This window comes from Oncorhynchus gorbuscha, linkage group LG03, assembly GCF_021184085.1.
Source record: "Oncorhynchus gorbuscha isolate QuinsamMale2020 ecotype Even-year linkage group LG03, OgorEven_v1.0, whole genome shotgun sequence".
Lineage (NCBI taxonomy): Eukaryota > Metazoa > Chordata > Actinopteri > Salmoniformes > Salmonidae > Oncorhynchus > Oncorhynchus gorbuscha.
Window position 1 is genome coordinate 81,054,308 of NC_060175.1, and position 12,077 is coordinate 81,066,384.

Below are 12,077 nucleotides of genomic sequence, written 5' to 3' on the forward strand. Positions count from 1 at the left end.
CAGGCGAATGTACATGTTTATAGTGGAGGTTGGATACGTTTGTATTGTCTTTGTTTACAATGTCTAATGCATTGATTAGTGGCTTGGGGAGTCATTATGCCCCCTTGTGGCTAAGCATTTCCCTGCAACCTCATCAAGGGTGTGTTCAATATGCAACGTTTCGATGGTTGAGATGAATGCGGAGTTTGCTAATCTTTACTGGTTTGCGAATGCAAAGAGTATTTTAAGCCGCTGTGCTAAAGAAAACTAAACAAATCATCGTACTGTTCTAAAACATTCACGATTGACTATTGTTATGATATTGACTGGACCCGTTTTCAAACAAGTACGTGCATGTTATGCATGCTGAATACACCTCAGAAAGACGTCAGACATATACACTTGTAAGCGGAACTGTGGCGTTATGGTTTGCACACCGCCATTAAAACTCTCCAAAATATGTGGCGTGAATACGTTTGAATTTAGCAGCCAGTGTGGGCCTGCTTGCTGAGATGTAGAAACATCAAGAACACGATTATCTAGTTACTATTTCACTTAAAAATGGAAGAGATACGGTGAGTTTATGAGCGCGACTTATTAACATAATTACAATCATCGATGTAGTGTTAGTTTAGTGACAGGATGTGATTTGAGTTCCGTTTCCAACATTCTTTCGTTTGGTGTGTCCATTGCCAGAAGATACCGACCCTACCGTTACGCTTGTTTACACTGAGCTGAACTGGGGTCGGAACTCCGTCATGGTTACATTAATGCCATGTCAGAAACTTGGGCATTTCTGATTTGCTAACCTAGGGGGTTAGATCCTGAGTTTCCCACTTATGAAGTATCAGAAACAACCAGGTCGCAGTTGCAAATGAGAACTTGTTCTCAACTAGCCTACCTGGTTAAATAAAGCTGAAAAAAATGGGAAGGTCTACACACAAACAACTTCAGTTCATTTTAATCGGAGGTCTCAAGTTTCAGACATGACTTGATTGTGGCATAAGACACTTGGAGCAGGTGCAATAGGTCAGAATATGTACCTCACTGCAGGGATGGGATATGCCACAATACTCCAAATTTTACCTCTGTCCACACAGCTCCATCGAGAATATTGAAATACTGCTAGTTTTCCTGGGAAACTGACCTTTTCGTCCTCATGCTAGCTAGCAGTAGCCACAGCAGCCATTATGGAATGGCACGTTGCATTGAACAACAAAGGTGCTGATACTGCCATTCCAAAATGGCTGCGGTGGCTCTTTTAATCCGACTTCGATACCGAAGTGACTTTTTCGTAGCAGGGTAGGAAAAGGGTTAGGGTTAGAGAAAATGCTCTTCTAACCTGCTATGAAAATCACTTTGTATTGAAGTGGCGTGAAACGTGTGTCCTGACAAAAGGGCAGTTTTCTGGGAAAACTAGCAGTATTTCAATCTACTCTTATGTATCAGTGTGGATAAAGCTACAATTTGGAGTACAGTGGCATAACCCATCACTACATTTAGGTATGTTTTCCAAACCATATCTCGTAAACCCTATGCTATGACTGTCTGTCACCAGATCTCAACCCAATTGAACACATTCTGAAGCAGTGCCTGAAACAGCATTTTCCACCACAATCAAAAAAACACAAAATGGAATTTCTCATGGAATAATGGTGTCTCATCGCTCCAATAGAGTTCCAGACACTTGAAGGGTGGCAGGTAGCCTAGTGGTTAGAACGTTAGGGGAGTAACCGAAAGGTTGCTGGATCGAATCCCCGAGCTGACAAGGTAAAAATCTGTCGCTCTGCCCCAGAACAAGTCAGTTAACCCACTGTTTCCCGGTAGGCCGTTATTGTAAATAAGAATGAGTTCTTAACTGACTTGACTAGTTAAATACATTTTAAAAATAGAAAATATAATCTATGCCAAGGTGTATTGAAGCTGTTCTGGCTCGTGATGACCCAACACCCTATTAAGACACTTTTATGTTGGTTTACTTTATTTTGGCAGTTACCTATATCTCATCATGGATCTATGAATATGACAAATTATTATGCGTATATCAGCCATTCAATATACATTTGAACCTATTACTATCTTGGACAGTCACTAATATCCACATATATTTCTATTTCAGTCCACTGTTGAGCAATCAGCCGTGGGAGGGCTCAGATCTCCCATCCCCAAACCTGAGACCAAGGCACCAGGAACTGATCCCAACGCCATGTGGCCCGGTCAGTATACATCCCAATTGTTCTCCTTATACACAGAGTAGACATTGTCACATTTATCTGTTCTAGCTGTTGCTTGAATTGGGAACCAGAGTCCTATTCAGTTCAATATTCTTCCTGCACTGTTGTGTCACTCAACTCTGTAAACATGTTTCTCTTATCACATGAATAAGAATGTAGACTACATGTTCACAGCATAAGAAGAATGTTCCTTTGTCTTACTCAGAAATTTGCACCCGTTTTGATTGAATAGGGCCCTAGGTGTCTGTGTGTAAAGAAAGGTTATATGCTTGGCTTTCTCCCCACAGATAAAGCCTTGGTCAGAGCTGTCATGCTTGGTGAAGCTTTACTTCTGCTTCACCATCGCCTCTCTACTGGCACTATTGGCCCTCACACTGACAAACATCTACAGGCAAAGCATGGCAACGTACAGCTATGAGGACGACTTCACTGTATCTCTCATCCAACTGGTTGGAATTTGTAAGTGGCATGTCTTACATTAGTGGCAATAGCAACAGATTGTTAACAACAGAGTGCCAACTCCTTACTGTGTCCAGACATGAACACATTATGAAATATTCAGAGAAAAGAAATGTAATCCCCAATTCTGATCACCCCATGTCACCATTGTTCTATGGTTAAATCCTGATTATGCCGCCTACACCAATACTGTATCACACACAGTCTTCTTTATGTTTCTCCAGTGTTCTGCATATACTACATCACCAGGGGAATCCTGCAGGAGAACAGGCAGGAGTTGATAGTGTTTGTCCTCGGTGTGTTGGTGGTCATGATGCGCTCTGTGGTCAACTTCATGGTGCTCCCTCTCCAGGATAGAAAGGACCTGCTTCTGGTACGCTGCATGTGGACCAACAAAATTAAACCAACTCCTATGTCTAATCCAGGGTCATATTCAGTACGGTATACCGTAGCAAAGTGTTTTGCAACAGAAAACAACAATCTGTGTTCTCATTGGACAAGTTTGGGTACTACCTCCCCGTTTAAAAACATATTCTCCCTACAGAACACGGCTCAATTGTGACCAGACGTGATTGTGCATGTGCTTATGTCACAGGTGCTGTTTGAGTAGCTGAGGTAGTGAATCAGTGTGTGTGCTTGTGTGGTAGGTGCGGTTTGTGTGCATCCTGTGTGTGGGCGTGGTCCATGTCCTGTGCGCCACTCTGCTCATCCAAAGGCCCAACATGATGGCCTTCCGGGTGGGCGGAGCTCTGGAGAGCTTCCAGGAGCAGTACTTCCTGATCAACCTGTGCTTCTCCATGGTCACCTTTGACCTACAGGCCCAGGTACCGCCACATTCCACATGTGTCACAATACATGTCTGACACACGACAACCATTTTCTTCCGACAGATGGCATCATTCTAACACGTTGTGTTGCCTTGACATTGAGCATCTTTGGTGCAGATATGTATGATTGCCTTCAGGGTATTTTTTTGTATTTATAAGGATCCCTATTATTCCTGGGGTCCAAACAAATGAAAGCTAAAATATAACAGTACATATAACATAATTACACCAGTACATATCCACAATTCATTTCTAATATCACCGTACAAGCATGTGTGTAGAGTGAGTGTGTGTGTCTTGTCACAGTCCAAGGTGTAGTTTTATGGTTTTTAAACCTGCTTGCATGTTACTTGATGTGGAATAGAGTTCCATTTAGTCATGGCTCTGTGTAGTACTGTGCATTTCCCAGATTCTGTTCTGCACTTGGGGACTGTGAAGAGACCTCTGGTGGCATGTCTTGTGGGGTATGCATGGGTGTCTGAGCTGTGTGCTAGTAGTTTAAACAGACAGCTCGCTGCTTTCAACATGTAAATACCTCTCACAAAGACAAATAGTGATGCAGTCACTCTCCTCTACTTCGGGCCATGAGAGATTAACATGCATGTCATTGATGTTAGCTCTCTGTACATTTAAGGGCCGGCCATGCTGCTTTGTGCTGGGCCAACTGTAATTTGCCTTTGTCCCTCTTTGTGGTGCTTGACGATATGACTGGGCAGTAGTCCAGGTGCAACAACTCGAGCCTGTAAGACTTGTTTTGTTGATAGCAATGTCAAGAAAGCAGAGCAGTTCTTTCTCCCTATATTAGCTACCATTACATCAGTATGTTTTGACCATGACAGTTTACAATCCAGGGTTACACCAAGCAGTTTTTGTCTGCTCAACTTGCTCAATTTCCACATTCTTCATTATGCAATTTAGTTTAGGTTTTATTGAATGATTTATCCCGGATATATTGCTTTTAATTTTAGAAATATTTAGGACTAGCTTATTACTTGTCTCCCATTCTACAACTGACTGCAGGTCTTTGTTCAGTGATGCAGTGATTTGACTTGCTGTGGTAGCTGACGTGCATAACGTTGAGTCATCAGCATACATAGACAGGCTTTACTCAGTGCCAGGTCAGTAGGAAAGATTGAAAAAAATAAAGGGCTTAAACAGCTACCCTGGAGAATGCCCGACTCTACATTGATTGTTGGAGAGGCTTCCATTAAAAAACACCCTCTCTTTTCTGTTAGACAGAACTCTCGATCCTTTTTTTTTTTAACCTTTATTTAACCAGGCAAGTCAGTTAAGAACAGATTCTTATTTTCAATGACGGCCTGGGAACAGTGGGTTAACTGCCTGTTCAGGGGCAGAACGACAGATTTGTACCCTGTCAGCGCGGGGGTTTGAACTCGCAACCTTCTACCTACTAGTCCAACACTCTAACCACTAGGCTACGCTGCCACCCCCGTAGCCTAGCATAATATAGCAGGGGATGTAAAGTCATAACAAAAAAGTTTTTTCAACAGCAGATTATGATCGATAATGTCAAAAACTGCACTGAAGTCTAACAAAACAGCTCCAACAATCATATCAATTTCTTTCAGCCAATCATCAGTCATTTGTGTAAATGCTGTACATGTTGAATGCCCTTCCCTATAAGCATACTGAAAATCAGTTGTTAATTAGTTTACTGTGAAATAGCATTGTATCTGGTCAAACAATGTTTTCCGAAAGTTTACTGAGGGATCGCAACCGGTTGATTGGTCAGCTGTTTGAGCCAGTAAAGGGTGCCTTGCTGTTCTTGGGTAGCGGAATGACTTTTGCTTCCGTCCAGGTCTGAGGGCTCACACTTTCCTGTAGACTTAGATTGAAGAGGTGGCAATATAGTCCGCTATCATCCTCCATCATTTTCCATCCAAGTTGTCAGACCCAATAGCTTGTCATTGTTGATAGACAAGTTTTTTTCTCCTCGCCCTCACTAACTTTACGGAATTCAAAATTATAATGCTTGTCTTTCATAATTTGGTCAGTTATGCATTGATGTGTTGTTTTAGAATTTGTTGTTTGCATGTCATGCCTAAAAAATGTAAGTAGTTGACAATATCAGTGGGTTTTGTTATGAATGAGCCATTTGATTCAGGGAATGATGCAGCAGAGTATGCCTTTTTGTCCGAAATTTAATTTAAGGTGCTCTAAAGGTGGTCCTTTTTATCAGGGCCATTCATACATCAGGGTCTTTGGGATGGAGCTGTACTAGATTTATAGTTGGAATAATCTGTGGCTGGTTTTTCCTGTTTCTCTGTCAGCTGTGCCTTTGCATACTGATTATGACGTCAGGTACAACCATGTCCTTCACGAACAGCATCATCCTGGGCTTTGGAGTGGTCTGGGCCTGCCTTACCGCAGCCATGGGGGCTATCGCAGTGAGTAACAAGTATCAAGAGAATAAAATATGTAATTTAATAATTAGTGTGCGCTGCACAAGTGCATAAACAGTAGAACATAAATCACAATGAAATACTACACCCATAAAGAATGTGAACTCAATTGAATGAAGGATGGTGGAAATAATTTTTAGATTGTAAGCACTAACCTTTGTTACAGGTTTTAAAAGAAGCCAAGCCGTTGGTGTGGGTCTTTGTCCTTCTTAATGTGCCGGAGGTGGCCTACTTCGTGTACCTGATGTACAGGGTGAGAAGTGAAAGCCAGTGGTTGAACTGATCTCAAATCAGATCTTTAGGGAAAGTATGGTGAATGGTTGCTCTGAGATGGACTTCGTGGTCTTCTGATTTCAGATCAGTGTACACTGGGGGCAGGATAAAACGTATACACTGGAGGCCGCTGCTGTGACTGGAGCGGGGATCTCAGTGCTGATCAAAGGTGTGCTTTTCTGGTCTCTCTTCCGATTGGCGCGCAGCTTCGGCCAGGGCCTGAGGGAGAGGAGTGAGTAGATTACTGCCTGTATTTTTTCCTTCACCTGTTCCACTGTATGTTTACCAGGAGTCAATATACTCAGGCTAGACTAGAACAAGGCTCATAGACGACACAAACATTAAAAAACATTTTTTTGACACATTGAAGGAGCATTTGTATTAACACATTTTTGTTATGGGCACAGTAAAACAGTCATTCCAAGAACTTCAACTACAGTTTAAGTCGGAAGTTTACATACACCTTTGCCAAATACATTTAAACTCAGTTTTACACAATTCCTGACATTTAATCCTAGTAAAAATTCCCTGTTTTAGGTCAGTTAGGATCACCACTTTATTTTAAGAATGTGAAATGTCAGAATAATTTCTTTCATCACATTCTCACCCCGCCACACTTGCAACACTTTAAGGAGCGTTGCACTAATAATTTGACTGACTAGGGAAACATTCCCGCTGTTCTGTTCTTAGTGCCAGTCTGCACGTTCAAACTAAAACATTGTAACTAATAATGGCATCTTTATGCTTTCATTAATAAAATGATAAAAATACTCTTTCAAAATGACGCCGTTTATTTAGTTATGGATCCATAATGAATTACTATGGGAATAAATATCAGAAATATCCTCCAATCCTCTATATGTAATTATTGGCGGAGAGTCGCGTCATACTGTAGGCATACCGTAGGCGACATGAGTCTCCACTAGTGTTGAGTAATGTGCTGTTAAAAGTTGTGTAGGTCTTATTTAAAGAGTGTATTGAGGTTAGAAGCAAAAGGATTTGAAGCGATAGCCTACAACTATTTTAGCACAGTTTTGCGCTGCTCTGAGACAAGCATGGGGACTGGTCTTAATAAATCAATGAGACTTTCATTTTCACTGAATCTCCGTTTGGGTATTGGTTAGACTAGAATTAGAAAATGAGGGTGTAGAAATGTTATGCTATTAGTGTAACCTTTATTTGAACTAGGCAAGTCAGTTAAGAACAAATTCTTATTTACAAGGACAGCCTACTCCTTTCTCCCCATCGGGGAATTGAACCCTGGTCTCCCACGTGCCCGCAGGACACTGGATTTTAGCTAAATAGCCCAGTACTGTACTCCCGACCGTCACATTGTACAGCGCCATATTTTCCATTCCATCCCAACGGAAATCCAGAGGGTTTTCCTTGGAACATAAACTCCATAATATTAATCAAATTAATCCCAAATTCTAGTAGTAATTAGAACGGTAGAGACAAATTATGTGACATTGTGGTTATAAGATGCTGTGTTTTTATTGACAATAGTGATGGACAGCTGGTGGCATTTTGAAAACAGGTTTTCAAACACTTGTAGCCTGATTAGCAGGACAATAGACTCTTTTTGCCCAGCTACTGTAGGTGTGAACATCCCCGTACATGCAATGTATTCGATGCTTATGTACTCTGATTGCTACATTTAACTCAAAACAGTACAGTATTTTGTCATCAACATCTTGATGCTTTCATTAATAAAATAATAATTACTCTTTAAAAATTGGTATGTTTATTTAATTTTGGATCCATAACGAATTACTATGGGAATACATATCTTTGAATTACAGAAATATTGGAACAAAGTTGTCTAATGAAGGTAAACATTGTTGCTTACTGGAAAATACTCTTTCAAACACACGGTCACGTTGTACAGCGCCATTATGGCTATTAGCAGGACTATGTTTTGGCCTTTATGGGTGGCGCACAATTGTCCCAGTGTTTCTTTCCCTCTAAAAACATAAATGTTTTAGCCTTAACAAATATTATTTTGGACTTTATTCAGATTTATAATCGGATTCAGATTCAGATTTATAATCGCTCTCTTTTGTTTTTCTGAAAACACAGTCATATAGCCGGCACCTACATAAAGCTGAGTGACTCACTCAATCATGGCTTTGGATAAAAATAAATAAGTACCAACATTCTTTCTGATAGTCTTTTAATAAATAATTTTTTTGATTACCTTACCTGGACACCATGTACAGTATTATAATAGCCCATTATGGGGCTATTAGCAGGACAATATACTTTTACCAACACCTCTCTGTATTTTGATACTTTGTGGATGGGGGCTCCCGCAGTGTAAAATGCATTGCTACAGATGCAGGTTCGATACCCGTGCCGGCCGCCACCGGGAGACATCGGCCATCGGGTTTTGGTTTTCATTTAGAATCCTCTATATGTGACTCTCCACGATATACTGTAGATGACATGAGTCTCACTAGTGTTGAGTAATGTGCTGTTAAAAGTGGTGTAGGTCTTATTTATTTAAAGAGCATATTGAAGTTAGAAGCAATAGGATTTGAAGCAAAAGCCTACAACTATTTTAGCACCATTTCACGCTGCTCTGAGACAAGCATGGGGACTGGTCTTGATAAATCAGAGATTTTTATTTTCTTAATCTCCTTTTGGGTATTGTTAGACTAGAATTAGAAAATGATGGTGTAGAAATGTTATGCTCTTAGTGTAACCTTTTTATTTAACTAGGCAAGTTAGTTAAGAACAAATTCTTATTTACAAGGACCGCCTACTCCTTCCTCCCCATCGGGGAATTGGACCCCGGTCTCCCGCATGCCCTGCCCGCATGACACGGGATTCTTTAGCTAAATAGCCCAGGACTATACTCCTGACTGTGACATGACATGTACAGCGCCATATTTTCCGTTCCATCCTAACCAGAAACCCAGAGGGATTTTTGTTTTTCTTTGAATAGAAACACCATAATATTAAGCAAGTACCATTCAAAAGTTTAGACACACCTACTCATTCAAGAGTTTCTTTATTTTTACTATTTTCTACATTGTGGAATAATAGTGAAGGCATCACAACTATGAAATAACACATAGAATCAGTTAAGAACAAATTATTATTTACAAGGACAGCCTACTCCTTCCTCCCCGATCTCTCTTGTGCCCGCATTCCCTAGTACAGCCATTATTGAAGTCTATCAAATGCTTCTCAGAGATAGCACTAGCACTAACTAGCATTAATGGTAACAGTGGTTCACACTTAAATAATGTGCCATAGACTACTGCAGCTTTTAAAGGAGGAACCACTGTAAAGCCAATTTATGCTTGCTCCAGTGATGCGATCCGGAGGCTCTGTACAGAGGGCGAGATGCGATCCGGAGGCTCTGTACAGAGGGCGTGATGCAACTGCAAAGCCCCCCGTAGCCTTGCAGAGGCCAAATCGAGCTCACGGAGTACCGTACACTTCCCAAATGTTTTAACAATGCAGAGGACTCCGTATAGCTCCGCATTGACATGATTGGTTGACTGTAGATGGGGGCGGGAGGTCCTGAATAAAACAAACTTCCTTGACAACTTCCTTCACAACAGCTCTGCGAAGCATGAATGCAGAGGCTGTATCACCGTTAAATGCTGTACAGCCAATGCAGATGTCAGATTGACCATGCAGTGTTAATGAACAAAATAACTATGGGGTTTATGTGCATGGCACAGCCATATGGGCTACCCAGACCAGTAACATAATTAAACTCAAATATGCCATTCTATTATTTCAAAAAGACATTTTTTTAGTCTTATGTTTCTTAGGAGAGGCCTAAAATAAATACATGGGACTGTGTGAATTAGGTTCTAAAAAACATTGCCAGATACAGTGGGGCAAAAAAGTATTTAGTCAGCCACTAATTGTGCAAGTTCTCCCACTTAAAAAGATGAGGCCTGTAATTTTCATCATAGGTACACTTCAACTATGACAGACAAAATGAGAAAAAAACATCCAGAAAATCACATTGTAGGATTTTTTAATGAATTTATTTGCAAATTATGGTGGAAAATAAGTATTTGGTCAATAACAAGTTTATCTCAATACTTTGTTATATACCCTTTGTTGGCAATGACAGAGGTCAAACGTTTTCTGTAAGTCTTCACAAGGTTTTTATACACTGTTGCTGGGATTTTGGCCCATTCCTCCATGCAGATCTCCTCTAGAGCAGTGATGTTTTGGGCCTGTTGCTGGGCAACATGGACTTTCAACTCCCTCCAAAGATTTTCTATGGGGTTGAGATCTGGACTGGCTAGGCCACTGCAGGACCTTGAAATGCTTCTTACGAAGCCACTCCTTCGTTGCCCGGGCGGTGTGTTTGGGATCATTGTCGTGCTGAAAGACCCAGCCATGTTTCATCTTCAATGCCCTTGCTGATGGAAGGAGGTTGTCACTAAAAATCTCACTACATGCCCCCATTCATTCTTTCCTTTACACTGATAAGTCGTCCTGGTCCCTTTGCAGAAAACCAGCCCCAAAGTATGATGTTTCCACCCCCATGCTTCACAGTAGGTATGGTGTTCTTTGGATGCAACTCAGCATTCTTTGTCCTCCAAACACAACGAGTTGAGTTTTTACCAAAAAGTTATATTTTGGTTTCATCTGACCATATGACATTTTCCCAATCTTCTTCTGGATCATCCAAATGCTCTCTAGCAAACTTCAGACGGGCCTGGACATGTACTGGCTTAAGCAGGGGGACACGTCTGGCACTGCAGGATTTGAGTCCCTGGCGGCGTAGTGTGTTACTGATGGTAGGCTTTGTTACGTTGGTCCCAGCTCTCTGTAGGTCATTCACTAGGTCCCCCCCGTGTGGTTCTGGGATTTTTGCTCACCGTTCTTGTGATCCTATTGACCCCACGGGGTGAGATCTTGCGTGGAGCCCCAGATCGAGGGAGATTATCAGTGGTCTTGTATGTCTTCCATTTCCTAATAATTGCTCCCACAGTTGATTTCTTCAAACCAAGCCGCTTACCTATTGCAGCCTGGTGCACGTCTACAATTCTGTTTCTTGTGTCCTTTGACAGCTCTGTGGTCTTGGCCATAGTGGAGTTTGGAGTGTGACTGTTTGAGGTTGTGGACAGGTGTCTTTTATACTGATAACAAGTTCAAACAGGTGCCATTAATACAGGTAACGAGTGGAGGACAGAAGAGCCTCTTAAAGAAGAAGTTACAGGTCTGTGAGAGCCAAAAATCTTGCTTGTTTGTAGGTGACCAAATACTTATTTTCCACCATAATTTGCAAATAAATTCATTAAAAATCCTACAATGTGATTTTCTGGATTTCTTTTCTCATTTTGTCTGTCATAGTTGAAGTGTACCTATGATGGAAATTACAGGCCTCTCATCTTTTTAAGTGGGAGAACTTGCACAATTGGTGGCTGACTAAACACTTTTTTGCCCCACAGTACATTTTTTTAGAAGGCAACATACCGTAAATCTGTCTGTAAAGAGTATAAGGCAAGCTAACCCGGGTACTTTAATGTCTCTCTCTCTCTCTCTCGCTCTCCAGTGTTTTCATCGGACAAGCAGTAAAGTGCCGTCATGAGAAGAAAGTGGCTACGGTTACACAGGATGGATAAGCAGCAATTTCTACATTTTGTAACAACTCTCTGGTTCTGACCAATGTTTGAAGTTAGGAACTAGAGGGAAATGCACTCAAATGGGCATTGGACCGGTCTGTTTTTACTGAAGATGATTTCACTGCAAGTGCCTTCGGAAAGCATTCAGACCCCTTTACTTTTCCCACATTTTGTTACAGCCTTATTCTAAAATGTGTTAAATAAAAAATACTCAGCAATCTACACACAATACCCCATAATGACAAAGCATAAACAGGTTTTTAGAAATGTTTGCTCATT

General features: G+C 41.2%; 1 protein-coding gene across 2 annotated transcripts; it reads left to right on the forward strand.

Moving 5' to 3' along the window:
* Nucleotides 1–378: 378 nt before the first annotated feature.
* On the forward strand, nt 379–12,077 carry LOC124032023 (the record flags this gene model as incomplete). 2 transcript variants are annotated; one of them, XM_046343977.1, is given in 9 exon segments in its annotated part: nt 379–554; nt 2,099–2,195; nt 2,501–2,672; nt 2,897–3,045; nt 3,320–3,496; nt 5,791–5,907; nt 6,089–6,175; nt 6,280–6,364; nt 11,729–12,077. In XM_046343977.1, coding segments are annotated over 9 exon segments (921 nt in total). In that variant the 5' UTR covers nt 379–540.